General features: G+C 41.3%; 2 protein-coding genes across 6 annotated transcripts in view; one reads left to right on the top strand and one right to left on the bottom strand.

Annotated features, from left to right (window-relative positions):
• loxl2b (lysyl oxidase-like 2b) overlaps positions 1–8,313 on the top strand; it is a 41,606-nt gene extending 33,293 nt beyond the window's left edge. The window contains exons 9-14 of the mRNA XM_020647105.3: positions 310–475; positions 880–1,120; positions 2,654–2,769; positions 3,703–3,839; positions 3,945–4,056; positions 5,413–8,313. Coding sequence (XP_020502761.2) covers positions 310–475; positions 880–1,120; positions 2,654–2,769; positions 3,703–3,839; positions 3,945–4,056; positions 5,413–5,483 — 843 coding nt within the window. The 3' untranslated portion in view covers positions 5,484–8,313. The remainder of the gene's footprint in view (positions 1–309; positions 476–879; positions 1,121–2,653; positions 2,770–3,702; positions 3,840–3,944; positions 4,057–5,412) is intronic.
• Positions 331–27,457, bottom strand: LOC109993942 (golgin subfamily A member 7). Of its 5 annotated transcripts, none has more exons than XM_065962934.1 (6): positions 27,224–27,452; positions 25,851–25,976; positions 20,833–20,985; positions 18,869–18,970; positions 18,015–18,067; positions 331–469 (listed from the first exon to the last, which is right to left on the bottom strand). In XM_065962934.1, the coding sequence occupies exons 1-5, from the start codon at positions 27,230–27,232 to the stop codon at positions 18,026–18,028; spliced, it is 432 nt and encodes a 143-aa protein (XP_065819006.1). In that variant the 5' UTR covers positions 27,233–27,452; the 3' UTR covers positions 331–469; positions 18,015–18,025. The 5 variants fall into 5 exon arrangements, with proteins under 5 accessions (XP_065819006.1, XP_065818988.1, XP_065818998.1 ...); XM_065962916.1 differs by lacking the exon at positions 331–469 and adding an exon at positions 13,493–16,028 and having other exon boundaries at positions 18,015–18,153; positions 27,224–27,457; XM_065962926.1 differs by lacking the exon at positions 331–469 and adding an exon at positions 13,493–16,025 and having other exon boundaries at positions 18,015–18,153; positions 27,224–27,457.
• Positions 27,458–27,855: the final 398 nt, after the last annotated feature.

Below are 27,855 nucleotides of genomic sequence, written 5' to 3'. Positions count from 1 at the left end.
TGGATCAGGCCCTCAGTGTCACTCAGACGTGATTTATAGTATTTAGGACTTTATGCAATTGGTTATTTTAAATCTGCCTCCATTGCTCACAGATGTACACACATACATAACATGAAGTCATTTCCAAACTGTAGAGTAAAATCCTCCTCAGGTCTGCAAACATACATCTGCATGTGTGAGATATTTAAAGCTGCATCATATTCAAGCATGGAAAGGCTCTTCAGTTTATTATTCATGTGGAATCGACTGGATTCAGAGCAGAGGTTGATGGCGTATGGACTGTGAATGGTGCTCATATCTTTGAAACAGGAGACTTGGTACTGGCCAGGAGAGGTGAGTGCAGATGCTGTGGCGATGAGTGGAGTCCGTTGCTCTGGCACCGAGATGTCTCTGTCTCATTGTCTGCACCACGGAGTCCACCTCAACTGCCCAAAAGGAGGTGGACGCAACGCTGCTGGCGTCTCCTGCTCTGAGAGTAAGACACACATGTTCATTACTGACAAGATAATGGTACCCCACTAACATGAGCCTCTCTAGACCCTTAAAGATTCATGGCATTGTCATCCATGATAAACTGATATTTGCACTTTAAGTATTAAAGAGTCTTTAATGTTTTTGCTTCCCATTGAGTTTTATTCCAACAAATCTCAGTGTTTTCCAACATCTTGAAAAGCGCTGCGTTGGTGGAAAGTTTTCTAAAGCTCTAACATCACTCTTGAATCATAGGAGCGCTCAGAGCAGAAACCCCTCATTAATGTGACGCGTGTTTTTAGGTATGTTTGGAAAATGAGAGGGAGCCATTTTTTTCCACGTATCTAAATATGTTTTTATCTCTTGTCTGCTTTCCCTGTGCTCGTCTCTGATCGGCCTCGTCCACAGCGGCTCCTGACCTGGTGCTGAACCCACAGGTGGTGGAGCAGACCACCTACATGGAGGACAGGCCCATGTTCATGCTGCAGTGTGCGTACGAGGAGAACTGTCTGTCGTCGACCTCCAGCGAGGTGCCGGCCAACACCTACCGGCGCCTGCTGCGCTTCTCCTCTCAGATCCACAACAATGGGCAGTCTGATTTCAGGCCCAAAGCCGGCAGACATGACTGGGTGTGGCACGACTGTCACAGGTAAGTGTTACAGGGGGTTCCAGGGTTCTGGATTGGATACCTCAATGTAACTATTTAATTCACAGGTATGTAAAGGAATTCATTCTAACTGGCCAATTATGCAGAGCTCTTACTCAACTATTGTTAGGATGAGCAGCCTGTTGGGGATGCCCCTCTAACCACTCTGGATGACTAATTGGACTTCAAAAAGAGAGAAGTCCTGGAGCCTTCACGGCGGTCTGTTTACTGTGTGGGAAAAAAAGCAAAAGTGACTTAAATGGTGGTGAAAGCGGTGAAGAGATCTAAAAAGGGTTTGCTATGACAGAGCCAAAACTAAAGATGGCACATGAAGTAAATAATCTGTAGTGTTTTGTTAAGAATGATGAATAGAAAATAAATTAGTCGACAGACTCTGACAGTGACGAGGCAGAAAATCATGTTTAAAGGAGCAATAAGTAACTCTGACACCTGGTGTTTAAAATGGGTACTGCAGTCCAAATTTAAAACATTGTAGAGAGCTGTCTCCCCCTCCTCTCTAGAGTCAATGCTCACACAGGTCACCATGTGGTGGACACTGAAGCTTCAGTGTTTATCCAGCTCTGCATGGGTCTGTAAACTTTGTGTTCTAACCTCTCTCCATTTTTCAAAAGCATCTCCAATATTGATCCTAGTTTGAGCACGTTTCTGCTCGTGGAGCTTATTAGAAACATGCAGAGGCTTTTTAGGTCGGGTACAATCACTTCTATCTGGAGAGAGAGACAGACGACCAGCCACACTCACATTCACACCTACGGAACATTTAGAGTCACCAGTTAACCAAACGAGCATGTTGTTGTTGGACTGTGGGAGGCAGCCGGAGTGAACCCATGCATGCACACATAAAGGCTCCTGTCAGACGGGGACTCAAACCCAGGATCTTGTCGCTGTGAGGCAACAGCGCTAACTACTGCATCACCGTGCAGCCTGTTCCAGAAGTATGACTCAGTATGACAAAAGTCTTTTGTAAACATTTAGTGGAGAACTCTTTCAATGACTGAGTGTGAACTGTTGAGTGCAGCACGTTGTGTTTCAATCAGTTGGACACGTTATATGAGGATACATTATTAGTAAGAGTTTATATTTTAAATTAGACTTAATTTAAGGAAAGAGAGATGACTCAGACTACAGCGTGTCTTCTTTCTCAAACAGTTTCTCTTTCAACGAGCCCTGCCGCCCTGTAATTGACTTTGTTAGTGTAAGCTTTCAGATCACAGTCAAAGTGCTGAGAAAGTCCCACATTTTTGTGGTTTCATGGTGGAACACTTTCTGCGGCTTCAGACAGCTACCGGCTTTCAACAAGTCAAACCCTTTGTCATCTCGGATATGAACGACTTCACACAGGAAAGTTTAAAGCTGTTTAAAAGTAATGTTGTGGATCACAGGGGCCAATGTGTGATTATCTTTTCCTGACGCTCTGTTCGGCAGAGACAGCAATAATGACTTTCTTAAACTTTTGTGTTTAATTTGTAGCCCGGCTTTGGCTTTAAAACCACAACTGTGTGTTTGTGTGTACAGGCATTACCACAGCATGGAGGTGTTCACTATCTACGACCTGTTCAGCCTGAATGGAACCAAAGTGGCAGAAGGACACAAAGCCAGCTTTTGCTTGGAGGACTCTGAGTGTGATGAAGGTGAGGAGGACTACAACAGGATTCTTTCTTCAACCTCTGTGTTTGTGGAAGATGTCAGTCAGACAACAACGAGACTCTAAAGCCGATAAACCCACAGAGGAGTATCATCTGACAATGCAGTTAGCTTCAGATCTGACCAATTCGGACATTATTCAGCCGATGGTTTCGACATTCCCATTCACATAACGTCATTTCAAAGTGTTCAATGAACTCATCAAGCAATTCAAAATACAGATAAAATTGTTTCAATGAATGTGTGATCGTTGCGGTACATTTAATCATAGACAAAAACTCAAAAGTTGTTGTTTTGTGTCTTCAGAGAGTGTAAAAAAGCCACCATGACAACTTTCAAGTTTGAATGTTGTGTTTCCAGTTTGTACAGCTTCCCCCAATTAGGGGAAATTGTAAATTCATGCAGCTTAAAGTTGGCCACACAGAGACGATTTAATGCCTGATTTTGGGTCACGTTTGCCCCCTGTAACGATCGTGTGTGAGCCTGATTCGAGGCTTGTCGTATTAGATTTTTTTGACCAATGAATCCACAAGTTTGTGGTGTCAATAGGATTATTTTGCTGCTCACCATCGAGCTGGAATCTTAAATATCACTATTACTAGTTGGACTGCCTCCGAAGCAGCCAATGAGAGTGAGCAGACATGGAAGCGTCACCAAACTGCATAAAGCCGAATTCACGTTTGATCACGCGAGTTTCTGTGAGATCTCGTGTCTCTGAAATCGTTGCTACAAGCTGCTGGTGTGTGGTCTCTTGGTCTGTCCTCTAGTGTGTGCGTTCAGAGGATTATAGAATTTAAAATTGGCTGAAACTCTCCTCACGTCTCCTCTCTCCTCCCACGTTTTAAAAATCAGTTAACATTTGATAATGGTCCAGTGGTTTAGTGTTTTATGATTTCCCATCTTGTCATTCTTAATTGCAGGTATTGAAAAGCGGTATGAATGCGCTAACTTTGGAGACCAGGGTATCACTGTGGGCTGCTGGGATACCTACAGGCATGACATCGACTGCCAGTGGATCGACATAACGGATATCAAACCTGGAGATTACATTTTTCAGGTATCGTGTCCCCTCATGAGTCTTTGAGTTTCCTATTAAAACAGAAAGTAGCCGTCAGTAATGGCTTTTTATGCTCCTGAATATTTCCTTTAACCCCTCTCACAGATAATAATTAACCCAAACTACGACGTACCCGAGTCAGACTACACCAACAACATCCTGAAATGCAGATGTCGATATGATGGCCATCGTGTATGGATGTACAGCTGCCACAATGGTAAGAACTAGATCTGACAGTGATATAACAGTGCTGGAGACTTGGGACTCCCATTGTCCCTGGAGATGGTTAAAACATTTAACGTTGCACAAAGCCAAGCACACTATAAGGGTTATCCAACAACTGGCATTAGAACACCGAATAATAGCCCAAACAACATCATATTATTTTTGTTTTTATTGTAAGAAACTTCCTTCTTCCTTTTTTTTTAAATATACAATTTTAAACCATCTTCCATTTTTGTATGTTTTTGGCAGGAATCTCATGACCCCCCTAACAGTGTCTTGCGACCCCCCCCCAGGGGGTCCCGCCCCTACCTTGGGAACCACTGTGTTAATGTTCGTTAATGTTGAGTTGAATTCGATCACCTGCTTTTTTTTTTTTTTTTTTAAACGTTATACTTTATAGGGCATCAAATGGGGAAGGATGTGGAAATCAATTACTGTATTATCAATCAATCAATCAATATTTATTAAGCTCTAATTCATAACAGATGTTATCTCAAGATATTTTACAGAAGACATTCGCATACATTGTGGTAACATGGTTTTCTAACACCAATAAAAGATTCAGATTATAAAAAATCTGAGGGGGCTCCAGTCCAAAAATAGTGTAGTATTGCAGTAAAGGACATAGTGTAAAAAAGTATAGACCTTCTTTCCTTGAGTTTTTAATATTTTTCAGTACTGAAGGTAAGATCAATGAGGCTCTTAATAGAATAAACTTCTGAATTGTTATCTCTCTATTAGAGCCCGACCGATTTATTGAGCCAGCCAATAATATCGGCTGATATTAGTGTATCCAAAAACTATCGGTATCGGATCATTTATTTCAGATATGTTCCGATATCATTAGATTTATTAACCAGTCAAAAAGCATTTCATTAGAGTATCATTGTATTACACTAGCAGTTCTCTTTCACCAGCAGAGGGCGCTATATGGATTATAAAACGCATCATAACTCTCCAGAGTGTTGAGTGGGGATGCATGTAAATGCACAGTTACTTTCCAGATGAGTGACCATCTTGTCTTCATTATTTATCTTTGCCACAAACGTGTGATAACTGCATTTGAGGGATGAACACAATAATTGTGTTTGTCTTTATCTATCTCTACAGATCTGAGAAAGATATCGGCCGATATATCGGTATCAGATTTTTTTTCTCTCCCCAATATCTATATCGGTATCGGCCCCAAAAAATTCCATATCAGTCTGGCACTACTCTCTTATACTAACACTGATAACTGGTCTGATACCTTTGCTGGGCAGAAATCTTGCATCAGTGGTTTGAAACTGTTGGTGTCATATGTCAAACAATAATGGCTGATCATGGTCACTTTGTCTGTCTCTGCTAGGTGGTTCATTAAGCACTGAAAGTGAACAGACATTCCCCGGCCTCCTCAACAACCAGGTGGCTCACAGGTAAGAGCGAGGCAACTGTAGAGGCATCGGGTGACCATTACCCAACCATCACTTCTCCAAGCGGGGGCGCCATCTGAAGCCCACCAACGTCTCATCCCTGCCCTGATCAAACCAAAGTTTCATTTTCTTCTTCTTCTTCTTCTTCTTCATCCATCCAGCAGCTTTCTTTGACCCGTCACCCACTTTTCCCAACAGGAGAGAGAATATTTGTACTGCACTTTTCTTTCCAAACAGAGGCAGCTACAGCCATAAAAAAAACCTTCACAGCTCCCTCTCTGAGGCCAAAAGGGCCGCGATGTTCTCCCTTGTACTCTGTTACTTGTCTCTGAATGACCGTGACATTAATCTGTTGAAAAGTGGAATGTTTTTTTTTTTTTGCACAATGAGTTGAGATTGGTACATCCCTTTGACGTAAACTTGCAACATTTTTACCTACAGTGATGATGGAGAGCTTTTTTTATTTTTATTGTTTGAAATCATTTTCAGCTTCTAGACTTTATATGTTAACATATTTTTTGTTTGTGTAACACTAATTCTACCTTGGCCAATGTCTACCAACATGGACAACCTTGATGCAGCCTCAAATGCCTTCGTTAAATATTTCCAAAGCGAAACGTTTGGTTGATTTGTGGATTCACTAATGACTTTCTGTTGTGACTGTGCTGACCACTGAGGGGACGGAGACCTGGAGAGGCCAAAGGAAAGTTACCATAACTTATTTGTTGTGATTCACCAATTCACCAATGACCTATGTTGGAGTATTAACTGTATGAACAGTAGTAAACAGTAATGTGACAGGGGTTTGTTACATACATAAATGTCTTGTGTAAAGATGTCATTGGATTTTCCAGCAAGGAACCTAGCTAGCTAGGCTAATGAGTTACTGAGTTAGCTTACTGACAAATAAGGCCACGTGTCCACCTGGCGTTTTTATCTGGGCAGAGAAGCACTGGCGGTGCACTCAGTAGTGCTTGGACGAAGTGCTCCAGAATATAAGCGCTGCACGTGCGTGTTGTCTCTATGACAACCATCAAAACGGCCGCTGTATGACTGACAATACTCTTTTGCTCTTTTCTCCAGTTTTCTCCTCTTTCATAATACTTTTTCACTGAAGGAATCTGTGTTAAATTGTGAACAAAATGCCAGAAGGGAAGTAATCAGACCGATAGTGGAGAAAAAAAAAGATTTCCTGGAGCTGTGACTGACAGCAGCTTGGGTGACTAGCATGTTTGTCGTTGGCTCACCAGGCAGCTACGATAGTCCACACACTATCCCTTAGAGCAGTGGTTCCCACCTTTATTTCCATTTGAGCCCCCTAATAAAAAATTAGTAATGTTTTTACATGATTTTATTTATTATGATCAAAATTAATTTTGACATGCTCAGAGCAGACAGAGCCTCGCGACCCCCTGAGTTCTCAGGCATCCCCCCTAGGGAGGCCCAGACCCCAGGTTGGGAACCAATGACTAAGAGTATAGTCAACTGGAATTTGTTTGTGGGTATGCCATCCTTAACCTGTTACTCAGGCTTGGCTGCTGGCCAAGTATCATCTTTTCATATAGAGCCAAATTCCCAGCTCCCATGACACTTTCCATGAAGGGAAGGTTTTACTGTCGTCATAATTAAATTGACACAGACCCAACAACTTAACCATGGAAAGATCTGTTGGAACTAGCTGAAACCCTGAGCAGAACAGGAATTCATGTATTGGCCATGAGCCTACTGAGGATAGAGAGAGACTGAGAGTTAATCATAGAAGAAGAAACACAGCACACATATAACATCCAAGGTAAGCTGCAAGATGAGAAAGCTCAAACTCTTGGGAAAACACAAAGTTAGAATAATGCATTGACATGAACAAATGGGTGTGAATAGACCAAGAGGGAAGGGTGGGAAAGTGAAGTTTATAGCATCAAGTCCTCCAACAGTCCGAGCCTATAGCAGCATAAGCAGGAGCTGATCCAAGGTAAGCCTGAGCTAGCCCTAACTATAAGCTACATTAAAAAGCAAGGTTTTAAGCTAAATCTTAAAAGTAGAGTGGGCCTCTGCCTCCCAGGACCAAACTGGAAAATAGTCCCACATGATAATTGAATAATGAAAAAGTTCTTCCTCCCGTATTAGTTTCCATACCTCACATAAATCTGCATCCTGTAAGTGCATTTTTCTAGTTTGGATGAAGGAACTTCGAGTTCTGCAAGATATTATGTTGCCTGACTGAGTTTAGAGTAAAATTCAGATTTTGTTAATGAGACTAAGAATTTTAGATTCTAATCCATAGTATTTACAGAGAACCAAGAGAGGGATTTCCAGGGGAAAAGGCGAAATGGTTGATCAGATTTAGCACAGTTCAAAGCTCATAAACACAGCTGTTATTAAATTAGTGCTGTCTGACCTCTGCATGTCAAATAAAGTTACCAAAGCTTGAGGTGTCAGCTCTGATGTCTCACTCTGATGTCTCACTCTGAATAATGCAGCCCAAAGGAAACGTCTAAACAGTGACTCTTATAGGATAAGCAGTACTGGTTTTATGTGTTACTGAACCAAAGTCTTAGGCTATCTCTTCTTCTGTCATAGTTTTAAAAAGATAACTCATGAAACACTTCCTGTCATTGTTTTTTTTTTTTTTTACAGCTTTTTTCAGTGGAAATGAAAGCAAATCTGCTCAATAATGTGTTTGTTCTACTGTGTATAATGGTGCTATCAAACTGGTCCTCTGTTTTCTGAGGGTGTAGTACATGTTGGACATTATGTATACTAACTGTATACTTGAACTAAGTGTAATAAACTGTGTGCTTTACGTGTTGAGCCATAATAAAGATCTGAGTTATGGAGCAGCCACGTCTTCCTGTCAAATGTTTCCTTTTGTTGTGATTTGACCTAAACTATAAATAATAGTTGTTGATACATCAAAATGCATCAAATATCTTTGACATACTTTCCAGGTAAAAGTGTGAAAGGCTCTAACACTGCTTTTAAACTTGTGACTATGTGCACTAGTCAGACTGAGCTTCACTACTTATGGAAGAAATAATCGTCGTGTGGTAGTAGTGCCAGATCACCTGGGGGAGCTCCGTCTACTCGAGAGTTTGACTTCTGCTGCTAAAGGAGAGTGGACCTCTAATGGAGAGATGTCAGGGTGAGTGGGCAGCCCACAGCGAGCGCTCCTGAGCTGGGGGGAGGCTTAGGAAGTGAACTGGAACCTCTCCAGCTACCAGACCAATTTCCAGATCTGGTACACACAGGGACTTGAGTCAGGGCTAAAGTCTATACATAGATATCACTTGTATTCTGCTTTTAGGCTATTGTATTATTTTGTGTTGCCAGTCTTTGGATAGGCCTATTAGAGCGTGGCTGTCCCTGGAGATGGTTAAAGCATTTTACATATAACCATCTTCAGGGACAGTTGGGGGGTCCCAGTCTCCCCAGTCTCTGACCTTGTTTTGGGGGTCACCAGTTGAAAAGATTGGGAACACCTGGTTTAGAGGAAACATAGGCCAGAAAATTGCCAAAGAAATTCTCATTCTAAAACCTAAAACATTTGAAATGTCTTACCACCAAAGACAGCAATGATTTTTATCCCCTTCAAAAGGGCTGTGAAATGTTGCATCACAGATCTTTTGTGGCTTTTGTTAAGTAAAACAAAATCAGACTAAGATTTGGAAACACTGCTCATGGATGCATATTCATGAAATTTTACTCAGGGTCATTTTTGCTAGGTGTGTGCATTGAGCGGAAACCGGAAACAGTTCACCGTTTACAGCTGATTACAACCTCTGAATTCATTCTCAAAAGGATCGTTCACCATCACAGGGTACTGACGTCCATACTAGCATCAATACTATACCAACTACCCTGCTTGAGCCACAGAAGGCATCAGCAGATATTTGCTTTCACACTTACAGGTAGTATACAGAGTTTCTTATCCACCTATTCTTCATGTGCCTTCACTGTGAGAAGAGACCAACACGTGGGCGTGAAAAGTAACCACAGCTGTGAGACCAATCTGCCACATTAAAAACAATAGGAGTGGTGCATCTACATACCAAGCCATTCAATGTTTCCCCATCCATCCGAGCCACAGACGTATCGCATTTCAAAGCCCACTGGAAGAAGATAGATGTTTACAATAAAGGTGATTTACGACCTCTCTATAAAGATGATGAATTGCAATTGTCATAAGTGCAGTAATTTAAAGCTAAAGCAATAAAATTCCTCAAATCTTTCTGTGGTCTTTAAACTAGTGCTTGTTTGTCTGTAGGAGTACACTAGCTGTGGGTGTTGGAATGATGCCGGAGACATCTCAGTTTGGGGAATCTGTTTGATACAGCAAACACTGAGCTTAATCACACAAGGTCTTCAGTGAGGGGACCCCGCCCAGTTGATTTACAGGACAATTTACCTCTTGTAATTTCTGCTTTCACACAGAAAGTACATAAGCCGTTTTCACACGTGCACCCACGTTTCAGACTGTCTGCCCGCCCCTGAAATCTTCCCGAGTTGGTCGCTCCCACACTTCTCTTGCAGACTATCCCCGTCTGACGGGAGGGTGGCCTCAGGAGGCAAGACATAATGTTAAAGGAACGACAGAGAAGTGGCAGACAAAGCAACAGAGTTAGACGCTATGATGCCGTTTATGCCTTTACAACAATGCTAAGTAGTTCAACACATTCATAATGCTTGTGAACAGGATGCACAATGAAGCAGTTTGATGACATGCACAGAGATCTCGACGAGCCAAACTGTCCATGGTGTGCGGCGATCGCAGGATAAAAATGTCATGCCAAGTCTGGCCAATCAGAGTCCACACACACACCAATCAGAGAACAGGGTGATCTCAGAAGTCAGAAATACATAGTTGCTGGTCCAATACATCAACAGGAACGCCCCCCTGAAGTCTGAATTCTGACTTGGAAACTCGGAGAACCTTCAGTAGTCCGAGTTACAGTCCAACATGGCTGCTATACGTGCATCAACAGTAGCGTTTAAGCTGTAACTGTTGTGTTTATAAGCGCCTTAGTTCTCTTTTTCTGTAATTAAATCAATCACTCAGGTAGTAAATGGTAAATGGATAAATGGACTTCAGCCTGTATAGTTCTTTTCTAGTCTTCTGACTACTGCTCCTACTCAATAAATTACTACTACTGCTACTCAAAGTACTTAACACAGCGGGTCACTCCTACCCACTCACACACTGATGGCAGAGGTAAAGTGTCCATCAGTAATAACTCATTCATTCATATACATTCTAGACAAGGCAGTGGGAGCAACTTGGCGTGAGCTCAAGTCCATTTACCATTTCCAGTGGCCAGCAGGGGGGAGAGTAAATGTGTTGCAAAAAAGTCTAAATCAAAGAAACCAGATTGGTAAATGATGTCAGTTGATTTATTGGCTCAACAGCTTTCAAATCTTCATCAATGAACCATGATGTGCAAATCAGAGTAAAATCAATGGCACAGCAGCCTGTTAATCAGGATGGAGTCAAAGCAATGTGCATCCTCCCTCTTAAACAAATTGGGTCACATCTGGTTCCAATTGATGGGTGACTGCATGATGGCTCCGCCCTTCTTCCTCAAACAGTCAATGCATTGAGCCCCTGATGTCAGGTTTAAAAAAGGGGGAGCATAATGTGTCTACATTAACCACTTTACCTCTTATCTAGCCATAATGTTTCAAGCCTCTGTCCTGAAGCGAGTTGAAGAGGGAAGAAAAAAAGTCTGTCTGGAAAGCTTCGGTCAGTCTCCTCCACAGACTTTTCAAACGAGAATTCTTCAGAGATGCCGTGCCAATACCTCTCTGCAGGCTATTTATCAGACTTCACACAAATCCCTGTATAACCAAGAAAAGCTTGTTTTTTTTCTTGGACTGTCAGCATTAGCTAGTTGATTGCAATTAATTAAGGTCTGAAATGAATGCATTCATTGTGCTATTTTGTCCCTTCAGGCTCCCCGTAGATAGTCGCCCTCAGTGTCTCTCTGTAGTCTCAGTGATGTAAAAGAAGGTCACTGCTGCATCTTTGAATGTCTCATTTCACTTTAACAAACTCTCAGACAGCTCAGCTGACGAGTCCAAAGTAACATCCACCTTATGACTAGAGATGGGACAGATCTGATCTTATATCAGCATCAGGTCTGATATTGACTTAATTTACAGATCTGATATCAGAATTACAGCACCAATACATGTCACTGATCACGACATATGTTTAGACACTTTAAACATTCTCATCTCGAACAGTCTCACTTTGACGACATTCAGACAGATCTGCAAGAAGTGCCCACAACTCGTCTCCATGCCGACGTTCAGACAAGATGGAACAGCTCCTTCTATGTGATCAAAAGAATGACCCTTATACACTTCAGTTTAAAACATTTAATTTGAAAACCTGACAGGTGTTACTTCTTCCTGTTTTGATGTGACGCCAGCAAAAGTTCTGAGACATTTCTTTAAAATAGTTTAAATAGTTTTATGCATTTTAATGAATTAATTTTATTGCTTTGAATAGGAAATGGAATTGATTTAGTTTCTTCTTTCTAAAGTTTCTTCAAACTTTAGTCTGTGATCCCTAACCACTTCCTGTTTCTGTGCTTAAGTTAAAGTCCTAACCTGTGTCCTCTAAAACCTTCCACCTACCAGAAGGTCCTCACTTTATTTCAAAATAAAAGCAGGGTTGAATTCAAATAGCAATTTTTATATTTTAAGTTGTTCACACGTCCAACTATCTCATAACGAAATAAGTTCATAGGACGACAAACTAAAATCCCACACATTACTCTTGGTAAGTATCACCAGGTAATTAGAAAAAAATACTTTTCAATCAATCAATCAATATTTATTTGTATAGCATCAACTCATAACAAGTGTTATCTCGAGAGACTTAACAAAAAGCAGGTAAAAGACCTTACTTATTGCTATATTACAAAGATCCAACCTATCTATCATGAGCACTTTAGCAAAGCAGCAAAAGTTACAGTGGTAAGAAAAAACTGCCTTGTTAAAAGGCAGAAATCTTCGGCCGGATCCCCGGCTCATCCGTTTCAGTCCCTCTGAACATTTGTCAAGTGTGTTCTCAATTTGAAAAGAAAACAGCACCGCTGCACTAAATCAAACCGTAGTCTATGCTGTAAGTATTTTAATTTTATTACCAACAGACCAAAAATCATGGCCAAAATCTATAACAGAAGCACCCAGAGCCTTTTTATTTGTCATTTTGTTGTTATTTTAGCTGTGTAACTTTTGTTCTTTAAAGGCAGGGTTCTTAATTTTCTCCAGATCCACTTTTTAAGATTTTGGTGTAAATTGTCTTCAGGTCCTGACAGAAATTAATAACTCATGTGCTCTGAAAAAAAGAACAAAGAAAATCCATCATCTGTAGCAGTTGTAAGTCTGTAAAAACTTTGACCAATGTCTGCCACGAGGTACCAATCTGATGAACCAATCAGACGCCTCCCTGTCTCCCTGCTCGTTCTCTACCTCTTGTGTGCTCTAGCTCACACTCAAAGAGCGTCACTGATGACTTTAGGAGTTTATACTGTGAGTTTACTTACTGCTGAATGAGACATGAGACGACGTAGTTTCTACACAATGTAAGAGATGAGTTGAGGTCCACTTCTTGAGGAACGGCACTTGTGCATGTTAGTGAGGGGCAAGGCTTTAGAGAGAGCACAGAGGGGAGGGGGTGCTACTTTCAACATCATGCTAGTTTTTGAAAAATGACCAACTCTAACTTTCTTTAACATCTTTGTCTAAAAAACCAAAACAAAGACTGTGGTAGATGTTATCTAAGGAAACGTGTGATTCTTTGAAGGAGTTTTTAAAAACTTGCCTTTCAGCCAGGAGAAGTGGTTGAAAGAATCACATCTTTTTCATGCTCTCTTTCTGCAGATACATCTTAAGCTTTAGAGACGATGAGCAGCAGCAACATAAGTGTGGGATCTATTTTCTCAGGTCGTCAGTGACGTTATTGAAATGTGTTCACTGTTGAAGACAAACTAAACAGCAGAACTCAGCAGGGTGTAAAATATGTAAACAATTTTTTTATTGGCATGCAAGATTTAGCTTAAACAAACACTGGATTTGAACTGAGAGAGGAACATATAAAAGAAATCAGGATACATAAAGTGCAGAGTAAATCAGAGTTGTTACAAAACATCAGTCAAAAACAAAAAATCAAGAAATTAACATCACTGTTGAATCATTAGCGAAAGCCCTCAAATATCTTTACTTACACATGAAGTTACTTCAAAGTCAAATATAATAAGCTTTAAATACCTCAGAACATTCATTCATTCAAGATGTCATCGACATGATTTAAAGGTCACATATTCTCCTCCTTTTCAACCAGTTTAAATAAGTCTCAGAGCTCCTCAAAACATGTGTGTGAAGTTTCTTGTTCTGTATTTGATCATGTCTATAAACCCCCCCCCCTATTTCAGCCCTGCTCAGAACAGGCTGTTTCTGTGTCTGTACCTTTAAATATGTAAATGAGCTGTGCCTGACCACGCCCCCTCTCTGGTAGGGCTTGTGTGGCTCTGTGCTTTCTCGCTCCATGTCCTATTGTTTACTGTGAGAAGGCAGACTCAGAGGGCAGAACAAACACCTAGCTGTGGGAGTGTCACCCACCTGGGGGAGGGGCTACTGCCCTTTGTGATGTCGTGAAGGGAAAATCTCAAATAGGCATTGGTACTTTGTTTTCATCCTCCTATTCAAACTATACTACGACGGAGTATTAGGGCCACGTTAAAGATTTTGTTTTCTAACATTTCAAGATTCAAGTCGTACATTTAGGACATTAAATTCATCAATTTAAATTAGCCCACAAATAAAGTTATTATTCTGAAAGGTTGTATCAGAAGAGCAGCCATCCTCCTGCGTGAAAATGATGAAAGTAGAACCCTCAAAGCCACAAAAGAAACAATGTCCTCCAAGTCCATGTGGTTCTCTTTTCAGACAAACCCCAGTTTCTTTCAGTATCTTTTCAGGTTCCTGATACTCATGACGATGCTGATGGGCATAAGTATTTCCTCATTAGTCAAACATCTACTAAAGTATAACTTCACAAGATGCTCCACGTTCCTCATTTACATACAGGCGGCTGCTCCTCTTCTCACGGAACTATAGACTAAAACAACTTTATTCTATGTATTCTCTAAATCTCGGATTTGTTCCCCCTTAATGTGGCCCTAAGACTCCTTTGTAGTCTACAAAGCATTCCTCATATACTGCTAAAGCAGAGGAGAAAAAAAAAGTGAACGATACAATAAGATACAAGAGACTCTCTCCACCCCCTCCAAAGGCAGAACTGTCACAATCACTTTCTTCAGGATATCACTAAAAAAATCATGATGACTTGATAAGATCTTTAGACTAACACTGGAAACATTCAACGCAGTTACAGGCACCATCGACCAACACGGGTCCTTCTAATGCTCAGGTCAAAGGCAGCACAACAGTTTATGAGACTAAACAACCTAAAGTAGTCACTGAATTGTGCACAGAACAGAAAAATAAAAATCCAAAGAAAGAACATAAAAGTGAGCATGAACAACATCACGTGCTCAAACACAAGTTTCAGTATTCATAAATAATCTCCTGATTTTACATTTCTGTTACAATCTGACATCTTCACTGGAATGTAACGATCCTGACAGAGTTCAGTTTAGTTCACTTAAACTGCCGATTTCCACATAATCACACGCACTACGGCGCTCTTCACTGTCGCTCTAATCGATCCTCCTGTTTCCACAGGAGGCGTGCCAGCAGCGCCATTACGCTCTGCTCCGTTTCAAATATACTGAGAGTCCATTTTTGACAGAGTATGCTGCAATCACGCGTCAAGCTAGACAGAACAGATCGAGCCGGACAGGAAGTCAGGCAAGGAAACGCACAGAGCATCCGGTCAATTTCAAAATAAGACAGTGGGGCGCTCAGTCCCACGGAGCAAAAGCGTGGCGCTATCGGAACGCCGCGCACACAGACTATGTGGAAATTGGCAGTAAGGCATAAAAGCTACAAAGGAAGCGTGCAAGAAGACGTGAAAATAAACAAAGCACTGCTGCAAGAATACATGACTGAAAAAAAAAAAAAAAAAAGAAGCAAATAACCTGTGAAGTTCGATACATGCAGCGAATCACATGATAACCAGAGACGGTCACTTAAAGCATTAAAGGTCGTGGATGAGCTTCATTATCGCTCGTGAAAAATAAATAAAAAAGATACCCTGTGTGTCGGCTACATTATTCCAAGAGGAGTGTACATTATTATGTTCATGGTTAACTGTCGTCAAAAACTAAAAAAGTGTAATTGCTTTAAGGACGTCAATAAGTCTTCTCCGATAACATTTCAGAATATAACAGACTATTAATGGGTAAAGGGATTTCAGTAAGAATGATGGAATAATACTTAAATATCAAGCTCGTCATTCATTTGATAGAAAGTGGGGTCAGGGACAGATTGTACAGACGCAGTATTAAGGGTGCAGGGTGGTCCTCAGCGGGGGGGGGGGGGTTGCTGTCTGGTGACGGCCCTGCAGCTTCACTCAGACAAACAGCTGCTGTAAAGATGTGGAGACAAGTTAGTGACCTTTTTCACAACAGAGAGTTTGGGTTATCACATTAACACTGACTCTGTCCTGTACACGTGTTCAGCACACCTGAGTAACTGTTGTGTCCTGGGTTCAAGTCTCAGGAGTTGGTATAAATCAAGTATGGAAATGGAGTGTGTTTTTGAAACCGCCTACTATGCTGATGTTACGTACTGATTTGGCCAAATGCAGTCTGCGGGTAAATGCGAGATCTGCAGTATGATAAAAATACCCGGATGTGTACTGGTTTGGAAAAAAATGAAGAGTATGCATCAGACAAGCCTCCCTCGTGTCATGTTTCCCACAATGCAAAGCACCAGGTCAGAGATCTAAATGACAGACAGCAACGTCCACCGGAACAGGGTATAATCCCACAAACACACATTATCTGTTTTGGATTCTAAAAACCATGAGAATGGATCACTTGTCAGCTTTTTTCAGACTGTAAGGGGACGCCACATTGCACACACTGTGGGCTGTTTTTTAAATCCTCATTCCAAGACCAGAATCCAGACATCTGAAATCCTGCAAAATAACCACCGACTGGCAGTCAGACTATGTACTACTGTTGATCACAGTATGCACTACATGCTGCGCACTCATTGTGTTCGACGGTTGTATGCAGTCGGTGGTTTTTGAAAACAGCCTGGGACTGGTTGCTGGAGAGGTACCAGTTTACCCCCCAAAGGGCGCTGAACTCCAAACTGCTGGGGGGGGTCAGTCCCTGAGCTGCTCCATCACTCTGACATCTCTCTCCTAATCCATGTCTAAAGGTCCTGTGTGTGTGTGTGTGTGTGTGTGTGTGTGTGTGTGTGTGTGTGTGTGTGTGTGTGTGTGTGTGTGTGTGTGTGTGTGTGTGTGTGTGTGTGTGTGTGTGTGTGTGTGTGTGTGTAGCGTGGCTCATGACAACAGAAACGTCTGATTTCTCTCGGGATGATTAAAGTGTTTAAAATAAAAAAAATGAAATCCAACATGACGTCATTATACTGTAGAGATACAGACACAGTTCTGCTCGTGTGCAGAAGTAAAAAAAGGGGCTTTGCTAACCTGGTCACAGTTAGGGCTCACAGAAGAGATTAATGGGTAGAAAAGGATGCAGCATGAGGACAGGTTGTTTCTGTTGTTTACGACTGGAGGAGATTTACATTTAAAACAGGAATATAAAAACTCTCCTGCAGGATGGATCAGTGCTCCGTCTGCTCCCTGGCTCTGCTTTCCTGCCTCCAATGTGCTCTTCTCTCAACGACTCCTAATAAAACGTCCTTGCTTGTCATTCATCAGTTGGACGTGTGTGTGTGTTCTGCTGTGCTCAGCAGAATTCTGAAATTAAAGGTTGAATCCCTGTTTGCATCTCGTCAGCACGCTAATGCTTTATCCATCCACAAAAATGTACGAGCTCAAAACAGCTGCCAAACAAAATATTCTATATAGGACATGTTTTATGAGTTATGTCTTCCTCTTCCTGAGACTGCTGTCTTCTTTACAGAGCTATGTGGACCCTGATCAGCCTCCATAAAAAATACTTTTCAGTATGATCGTGGTCTACCACTGTGATGTCTCCAACATGAAAAAACTCTTCCCTGTGCTATGACGTACACGTGAGGGAGAATAAGAGATTTAAGATGTCAGAGTGCACATGAAAGAGAGCCTGAGCTGTTGGGGGTTCAGTGCCTTGAACCTCTGCAGTGCTCGGACTGTGAACTGGCACCTCTCCAGCTACCTGACTAATTTCCAGATTTGGTCCACACCGGGACTTGAACCAGCTACCCCCCCAGTCCCTACAGACTGAGCTACTGCCGCCCCAAACTCTAACCCTGACACAAATGTTTATCAGAAGCAGAAAGTCTTATTTGACATATAGTCCTGATGTTTATGCTGTAAGAACTGTCTAAAGTAAAACACATTCTTTGCTTTCATTTAAAAACTGAAGACAAAGAATTTAACCATGAAACTCACCGTGGATGCTCTTATCTAGTCAGACTCCTGTCTTCAAAAATGGTGACCTCAATCTTTGAAGAAGTCAGTCAAGGTAAAGTGTCTCTGGCACCCTTGATTTGGTGGTCACCAGCTGAAAAGTTTGGGAACCCGCCTCATACTAGGAGGGATGTGTTCAGGTAACTACTCGGATCACATCATGAAACTGTAACTAATACAAGTTTCCATCTTTCTGTTGAGGACGATCTCGATCAGACTCTGCTCTCCCTCATTCAGCATTTCAAGCCAATTATACACACATACATACACACACACACACACACACACACACACACACACACACACACACTCACACACACACACACACACACACACGGTAAAGCCAAGCTGTGTGTGTACCAGACGATTTTATGCAGATGCTTTTGATTACATACTTTTAACTGCCTTTTTTCTTTTTCTTTACCGGATATCCCGACATGCCGCTGGATTTCCTGGAAGCTGCCTGGACTGCTGCTTTTTATTTTCGCCCAGCGGTGAAAGGGAATTATAATGTGGGGGCAGATGGCCTGTAAATTGTTGCATCTAGTAGGTCATAGCAAAACTCCTTTTACTAGCTGTGATTAATGCACTTTGACGTTTTCAGATCTCCGGGATGACATCACTCCTTTACATCTTCACTCTGCATACCAATAACCATTTTATAAAACTATAAAAACCAATGTTGCTTTGATCCTCGTCTGTGACTTTGATTTGTTTGTAAGGCTGGCAATCTGAATGTATACCTACTCCACTATTGCTTTTAACAGGCTCAGCGGAAACATGGAGAACCAAACCAAAATGATTCAGCCACAAAGAGAGTGTGGAGGGAAGGATACAACTCGCAGGCCTCTCTCGATGGGATCTGTGAGCAGGAGGCCTCTGGGTGCGTAGATCTTGTCATTCTGCTCCTGAATGAACTTTGCGATCTTCTTCAAAACCTAAAAAAAAAAAAAGGTACACAGAATAAAAATTACAATTATCATAGAAAACAAAACACTGGAATCAGAACCTTTTCCATGTGTTTTTAGACAAGATCACAAACACTAACTTTCTGTGGGTCAATCAATAAAAAGTTTCCTTTCCTAAATCCAACGACATCATGTAAATGATGTTGTCAGTTATTGTATTTAAAATCAACGACTTTTATCAGTAAAAGTTTTGCAATGCTGCTCTGTTAGCCCCCAAATTGGAATCTTCATTATGTGTTAGCATCAAGCTAAAGGACTTACTGTAAAGTTTGTGTACATCGGTAAGGTAGCTATACAGGATGTTGTTAAGGCCTGTATTGCACTAAAAATGTGAAAGAGAATGTCACTCATTTTACAAGGAGTTGTTTGTCTATCTGCCAAACCAAACTCCAACGTTCAGCGAGGGGCAGGATTGTAAATCGATCCCATCGCGCTCTGAAGAGGTGAGACGGACTGCACTTTAATTCAACGTGTGATGAGAATCAGAAAGCTCATCAGACATTGCAGTTCCTGTTGAGCCAACAATGGAAGACATACTGGGAGCTTCACTGAGACGCTGCAGGAGCACCAGCTGAGGCTCAAGCTCGAGGTGTCAGCGTGCAAGAATGTGGAAACACATAACAGACCCGACTGGACAACATGCAACATGTTAACCCAAATCAACAAACACAGGAGTATGTGCAGCAACAAGCTCAGTTGAACTCTGAATTTAAGATCCAAAACTAAATCCTTCTCAGCCTATATCTTCTCTGGAACCTGAGCCAGTCATCGACACCAAGGAAGCAGCAACAGGCTACAAGGAACTGAATGGGTTCCAGTAAAGTGAGCACAGCAGGCAGGAATTTAAACCTTTGCAAAGTCTTTCTCCTGGGCAAACATACAAGGCAGGATTGATCCCACCACTGCACATAAATCGGTTAAGTTCTGCGGGCCCCATTGAGAAGAGTCAGTCAAGAATGGTCTACTATCTCCAGCTCAATTAACACCCTCACCTGTGGGTGTACCTCCCCAGTAAACACCTCAGACCTAGCAAAATATCTGATGGTGTGACAGCATTGGAAAACAAGTCTACATCGTACATAGAAAATGAAATATCAAAACTTTACGACACATTTCTGTGACAAAGTCGGGTAAAACTCTGTTTAGCCGATTGATCCGCGGAACACGTGCAGACTGAATCATAACTTGATTATGTTTTTGAGGTAGTAGCGTGTACCAAAATATGACAACAAGAACTCTGAAACATTTACTACATGAAAAAAAACCTATTGACAAAAAGAGCACGACTTGGCTTGCCATGTGCTCATGCGGCACAGTAATCGTTTAATCTCGATTAACTTGTTTTCATGGTCCAGGGAATCCACAAGATCACAATCAGCTGAAATCTGTGTATTCAAACAAGTCAACATAATTATTATTCTTTTCTCTAGGTTCTTGACTAAAACAGCTTTTATACACAAGGGGAGGAGCCGGCCGTCCCGTCCATGTAAACACGGCTCTGACAACAACACAGCCAGCGGGACTCGAGCTTCTCACTCATTGTAGACAGTCATGACTCAGAGACACATTTACACAGGACAGACTGGATTTCTGCTGTATTTATGTTTAACATGTTGCACATTCATTCAAATTAGCTCTTTACAGAAACTGTAAAGAGCTAATTTTCCCTCTGGGATTAATGAAGTATTTTTGATTCTGTAAAGTCACATGACCACGTTCAAGCTTTGGGATATGATCTGATTGAGTATGTTAAAAAACAACTTCACTGACGTCCCACATGCAGTAGCATTACTTCGTAGTTTCTACATGCGAGCAGGTGAAATGTGTCTCACCTTCTCATAGTGGGTCTCCATACACAGGAAGACTGTGTATGCTGTAAGGCACGCCAGACAGCCTTCGATTAATGATTGGCTCCCCAGCTTCTCTGCTTCAGTGTACAGGTTGTTCAGGGTCCGCACGGTCTCCTCAAACTGCTGCTTGTCAATCTGAGAAATACACAGAAACATAAAGACATTTCAAAAGGTAAGCCTCCTCAGAGGGACACAGAACCACACCTTTATTACAACTATCTGAGTGATCTCTACCTCTAATCGCTTATATGAAGGGTTTCTCATCTTGTCTTAAACCATTATTGCGTCTTCATAAATGGGGAGTTTGATGAAACATCAAGAGTATCATAGGCTTATTTTCCACATATAAAACGTCTCCTTTAATGATCAGATGTCATGTCCATATCCTCTGTGATGTGATTTTTTTTACAGCACAACAGTGCTGTAAACAGGTCACACACAGGGGCACTTTAGAACATAAATTATATGGTTATTTTAGCTAGAAAATGAGGCCAGAACAGTCCTGTAATGTGACGGCTGAATCTGATTTTATGCATAACATTAACGCACACTGTGAGGAGATTTATACTGGAAGATATTTGCACTGTTCATCGTGCACAACTGTCCAAATCCTCCATTGCATCTTTTGTATGGTTTCCTTTACATTTTTTTTTATTAGATATTTTTATCGTATTGTATTGAAGTTCCCTGTCAGCAGCAGCACTGTTGTTTTATAGCTTCTTACTATTTTTAAATGTTTGCTAAAACATCAAGTCAAGCTCCTTGTATGTGCGAAAACAGCAAAAACTGATTCTGAAGACAAAGAATTTTTCCAACAAAGGATTGCTGCAGAGAAGACAGGAGCGAGGAAAACTGAAGGACTCTCAGCCTGTTTTAAATGATCCTCTTTGTTAGCGAGGGGAAAAGAAAGATTCTCTAGACCAGACAAGGAAACATCCAAGGCCTCCTCCGCCTCTCTCAACCCGCAATGTTCTGCTCCTTTGCGCACAAGGAATGCAACCAAAACGCTCCAACACATCAGTGGTGAAGCAGCGCTTTGAGACTTCATTTATAGGCTGTGATTTCATCTACATCGCTTCACCTGAGCGTCTTTGTATGACATCTAAAGCAGCGATATAAGCATTGAAAAGATAAAGAGCTCAGGGCTGAACTGGGTTTACAAATCCAAGTGGTGAAGGGAGTATTCTCTTTCACTTGGTACAATGTTAACAACACCTTGATTCATTTGACAAGCTCTCTGCCAGATACATTTATTGCACTGACTACTTCCCCAGTTCCTTGGCAGTTATCCTCCAAAAGCATTTAAATGGGAGTGAGCCACAGAAAATCATACCTCCCACTCAATAATTACCTGCAAGAATGTGAGTATACAGCGTTGGAACTCCTGCAAAACTCAATCTTGGCAGTCTGGCAAAATCAAATGCTTGGATAAAGATCGTGTTGGCTCAGAGAACTTGAATTATTTTATAAGACGTTCTGAAAGCCTGCTCACAAAGAGAAATGAATAAATGGGAATGAAAGCCACAAAGTAGCTCAACAGAATACATTTTTATAAGCATTCATAAGCTACAGAGACAAGAAAGCAAATGGTTTGTTCTTCATCAATATGAGTCTTCTCTCTCTGGGAAGTAGGACTGCCCTTCACTTTTATCTAGTGTTACAGTCAAGACCACACCAACCGAGACCAAGACATACCTGAGACCAGAGTGCTCCGAGACCGAGACATTTAGTAATCAATCAATCTATCTATCTTCAGGGCTTTAGGGACAGAGACAAAGTCAAGACCAAGACCAAGACAAGACCATAAATATCACTGATAAATCAGTGAGTTACAGAGGGCTTAAAGGATGCATCCCAACGCGGTGCTTGTTGTCCATGGTTATGTAAGCTCAGGATTAAGCGTACTGGATATAAAAAGTTCAATGCACTGACTGTTAAAGGCACGTTTTTATCCAACGTTACCACAACGTCTCGTGATCAATCTTCCCCCGGTGGTGAAATCAACTACCAACCTCCATTTGATCTGCAGAGTGACTTTGCACCTTTAAGAAAAAGCTAAAGACCCAGCTCTTTATGAACAACCTACACACTAAATGATGTTATTGATGATGATGGTCTTGTTTGATAATGATGATATTTAGGATGGTTTTGATGCTGATTAGAACTCTCAAGAACAGCTGTCGATGTTGTGTTCTGCCTCTGGTCACTTCCTGTCAGCACCTGTGTGTCTGATCAGATTAAAAGATGTTTGTTTGCACTTCCTGGCGTCGTCTCCTCCTCTCTAGATCCTTGCTTGTCTTGTACTTACTCTCTGATGTACGTCACTTTGGATAAAAGCGTCTGCTAAATGAATTGTAGAACTGTAGTTAGTTAGAAGCTATTGGCCTGATTCATTAACTGTTCTCAGGAAGACATTTTTTTAATGAAGCTTTAAAGAATATTCGTTCACCTTTGTTTTTTCTTATCTGGGAGCCTCCTCAGTGTCTCCCTGTAGTCACGGTGATGGAAAAGAAAGACACTGCTGCATCTTTGAATGTCTAAGTCAGTTCCAAGACCAACCCTGACTTTAAGTACTGTTGATCTTTAAAGAGGGTAACTGTGGCTTTAAAATGACATCACATGTGGAGGTGTGACGGCTTTCAAAGATCTTTTAAAATGGCTACCATTCCAGCTAGCACATTTTATGGAAAGAAAGGTAAGCATGGTTTTTTTAATGAAAATCTTTTTGAATGTATAATTTTGATTTTTTTTTCGAGCATCTTAGGAACATTTGAGTGAGTTTTCAGAGCAGAGATTATTTATTTTAACAAGAAAAGCACACAATCTTTAATTGGACGTCCGGACGTCAAGATGAGAGTCTAGAAAAAGAGACCCAGAGGAGAAGAGGTGAAGACCCAGATGAGGTGGACCAAGATCAAGAACCTGAGGAAGAGTGCTGTTGTCCTTTATGTGCCGAGACCAACACGTCAGGATTTTGAAGATGAAGACGATGTGAATATTAATCGACAAAGAGAATAGATTCCATCATTTAGTTTTTTTATATAATGAGAGAATTAATTAAGAATACTTCAATAATATCACGATTTCCGTTTTTTTTTTGTTTGTCTTTTTTAAACAGTCCGGTCCACCTTAGTCCTATGAAAGTTAAGCCTGGCTCAGAGATTTGAAATCTGGTAGCATAACACACATCTATCTATAAATCCAGGAATCTCTGTGTGTGTCTGTGTGTGTGTGTGTGTGTGTTAGTCAAGTTTCTACTCAACCATTCGTCTGAAGGACTTCAGACTTGGCGGGTGTACAGCTGTGGACCCGACGAAATGCAGTGCAGATTTTGAAGTTTAGATGAACTGAATCTCAGGGATTCTAACTTAATTTAAAAATGACCTCATGTTGATGTTTCTGTTGATCAAACATGTCAGACTCAGTTCAGTGCAGTTTTTTGCCACTTGCAGCATAAAAACCACATTGGAAAACATGTGCAGGAGGTAGACAGTACAATTTGGACAAAGACACAGGACAGTAAGTTTAAAAAAAGGCAATATAAATAAAAAGGAAGAAGAAAAACAGAGACAGTAAGGCCACATGAGAAACATACAAGAAACGATTTGCATGATGAGACGAAGTGCATTTAACAGAGCGATACTGTCTGCCTGAGTGCAGAGGAACAAAAAGACTCGCAGCAGGATGATCCCTGGTAATGCTGAGGGCATGTGACAGGAGCCTAGCACTATAAATCTCTTCTAGAGATGGCAGGCTGAGACCTCAGACCATCATCCGACCTGCACAGCGAACTACTTTATTTCAGGACTTTTTCTCCTGCAGTGAGGTTACCAAACCAGACTGTCAGCGAGCTGCTGAGGATACTTTCAATAACACTCCTGTAAAAGGTATGGAGGATGTGTCCGTTTAACCTAAATTATTTTAATTTCCTGAAGAAGAAGCAACGCTGTTTGGACTTTTTGACGATATTACTGGTGTTTAGGTGCCAGCTGAGGTCATCTGAAATAGTGACACCAAGAAATGTAAAACTCATCACCATCTAAACTGCCTCTCCATTTATGATGATGGGAGGATGGGATACCCTTTCCCGTCTGAAATCAAAGACTAACTCCTTGGTTTTGGAGGCGTTCAGGATTAGATTGTTTAGATCACTCAGTCTGAATAAGTTTTGTACCTGTGATCTGCAGTGTGATTCATCATTTGAGTTAAGGAGTCCAATGAGACATTTGGAGCCTCCCTCTTCATCTTTCCACTGTTGTGCTGATGTCACCTCGCGTTAATTAACGATGTGCTAACTAAACAGTGAGGTTGCTTCCAGTCAGAGACTTTGTTAGTGAACCAAAGTGAAGCCATAAGCTACAGATGAAATGAACCATTTAGCAACATTTAGATAAATGTCATGAGACAGTATGAGACCCACCAGTGCTCTGTCTCTCCATCATGACACAAAGCCTACAGGTGAATTTACATCAGAGGGCTTGGAATCGGCATGGCAGGAGTGACAACCTGATACGGAGAGTCAGTGATGTGGGCATCTTCCCAATGAGAACTCTGAGTGGACTACACAGCAGCAGTAAAAACACGGTCTGCAGCTTCATTCATTAAAGCGCTCCATCAGTGAGAAAGTGGACTGCATCTCCACAAACTTACGTTTTTTGCCACCAGTATGTGTTTCTGTGTGACTCCAGGGGCCTGCACTCATGCCCTTTTATGGGCATTAGTGGGCGGTAACCTATAATAATTGGGAACAACAGGCACACGCTTTCAACTTACGAACACAACAAAATAAGAACACAGCTGAGAACAATTCAGTCATTTAAGAAAGCGTTGATGAATCTGACGGAGAGACTTCTTAGAAATCTTCTTAAGAACAACTGAAGAAAATTTGTACTAAAATTGGTGAATGAGACCCAATAGACTGAACCATCGCTGGGTACAAGTGGGTAAAGACCGTTGTCTAAATGTGATTGAAGTCACAAAAAGGTAAAGGTGTCTCTCACCCGGGTCTCCAGCTCTGAGGGGAACTTGGTTTGGAATTGGCACATGGTGCCGTGGGTATAATCTCTCTGAAGGAAAACTTTAGCAGCTACTGCCGGCTGTTGCCTCAAGTCCTGCAAGCTGTGAGTCTGTGAAGAAACATGACACACACACACACACACACACACACACACACACACACACACACACACACACACACACACACACACACACACACACACACACACACACACACACACACACACACACACACACACACACACACACACACACACACACACACACACACACACACACACACACAGTGTATCATGGCGCTCTGAGGTTCATCACTGTTTAAATCCTTACTCATCAGTTGTTTGCATGTGTCAGATAGACTCCTTCGACCGTATGTAGACCCAAACATTTACATGCTGTGCAAATTTGTTTTTACCCATTTATGGAACTTTTGGCTATTTTATGACTTGCTGTGAGTCTTACAGTGAATGTTTGTATGTTTTTATGTTATTGAGCCTCAACAAAGGTCATTTCCTGTCACTATGTGATTAACAATACGTTTTTTTCTTGAAACTTGAAACACTGGCGTATCTACGAGTCCATCTTAGGTCTAGTACCTTGACACCTTCTGACCTCCATCAGTCAGAAGAGTACAGGGACTTGTAATCTATGATCTCAGGACCTTGTCTTGCTGTCTGGTCCAAAGGCCTGAACTGAACTGGGGGAAAAGGTGTTTAAGTTTGCAGCTGCCTTTACTTTGAAAAAGTCACAAAAAGAGCTGAAACTGAGCGAGCTGCTCTCATTGGACGATGTTAAGAGGATGTGAAATGACTCCATGATGTGTTTAGTGGGCGATCTTAGTTTCAATTAGTAATGTGTCTTTTAATGTGTAATTATAAGGGGGGGGGTGTATTTGTATGTTTGGCTGCTCCTTGTTTGTGTAATACTCTATACATTGTGCTGCTGCATCTCTTGGCCAGGACTCTCTTGAAAATCTGTATGTTTTACTTTCCTGGTTAAATGAAACCGTGACTAAAGAAACCATGTTCATGTTGTCAGCATGTTTGGTTATTGTGATGTGTCTCAGCCTCTTTCTTCCCTTTCTTGTGACTAACCGTGTGTGAATTATAAATATATAAAACAAATACAACAACACTGCATTACAACGTAAGCTCCTCAGTGAAATAAATAAACTATGTGACGCTGCCATCCGCCTTGTGACATTTAATAAATATAAAGATATTTAGCGTTACACAGATCTACGGAAACTCCTTCCGGTTTCCTATTCAAACATTTCACACATGCGAGGTGTGAAAATATGAGTCTATTGTTCACACAAGTCTGTAAAAACGAGGTTTAAGGGCATATTTTTGCTTACCTCTGCCATGTTGAACTTTGTTTATCTTTTGCTAGCTGCGGTACCACGAAATAATCCTTCCGGGGGGAAACACTGTGTGACCACAAGCGTGCCGGTTGTTCAGAGCTGTTCAGAATAAAAAGGCTTCAACACTATCGGGCACTTTGGTTTTCAAGATCCAAGTTTTAATTTAATGTCGCTTTCATAACAGACTCTCATAATACATGGGAGCGAAGTGCGCTTCTCCTCAAATCAGACAGACTTTAAAAAACGTGTATGTCTATGGTATAACCCGGACATATAAAGCTACGGAGCCCCTGAAGTCCAAAAAAAGTCAAATTAATAACTTGTGCGCAAAAGGTATTTAATAACTTGTGGGAACATAATTTTGTGTGCACAAAATATGTATTTGTATTTTTTGGACTTCGGGGGGTTCTGTATAAAACCAAATAATAATAATAAAATATAAGAAAGTGCTTGGGCATAAAGTGTGAGCACTCTGCTTTATACCTCTAGCTTACCACATTTGAATGAATAAAGACACCTGTCATCACCTGAAGGACACAAGATTTGACTTTAAGTAATATGTAGGCTGTTTATTGTAAAAGAGTGACCAATGATAAGTGTAAACATGGAGTGTGTCCGTCAGAACA

This window comes from Labrus bergylta, chromosome 2, assembly GCF_963930695.1.
Source record: "Labrus bergylta chromosome 2, fLabBer1.1, whole genome shotgun sequence".
In the NCBI taxonomy this organism is placed as follows: Eukaryota; Metazoa; Chordata; class Actinopteri; order Labriformes; family Labridae; genus Labrus; species Labrus bergylta.
The sequence above is the reverse complement of the archived record's forward strand: the minus strand, read 5'-3'. Positions and strand labels throughout refer to the sequence as shown.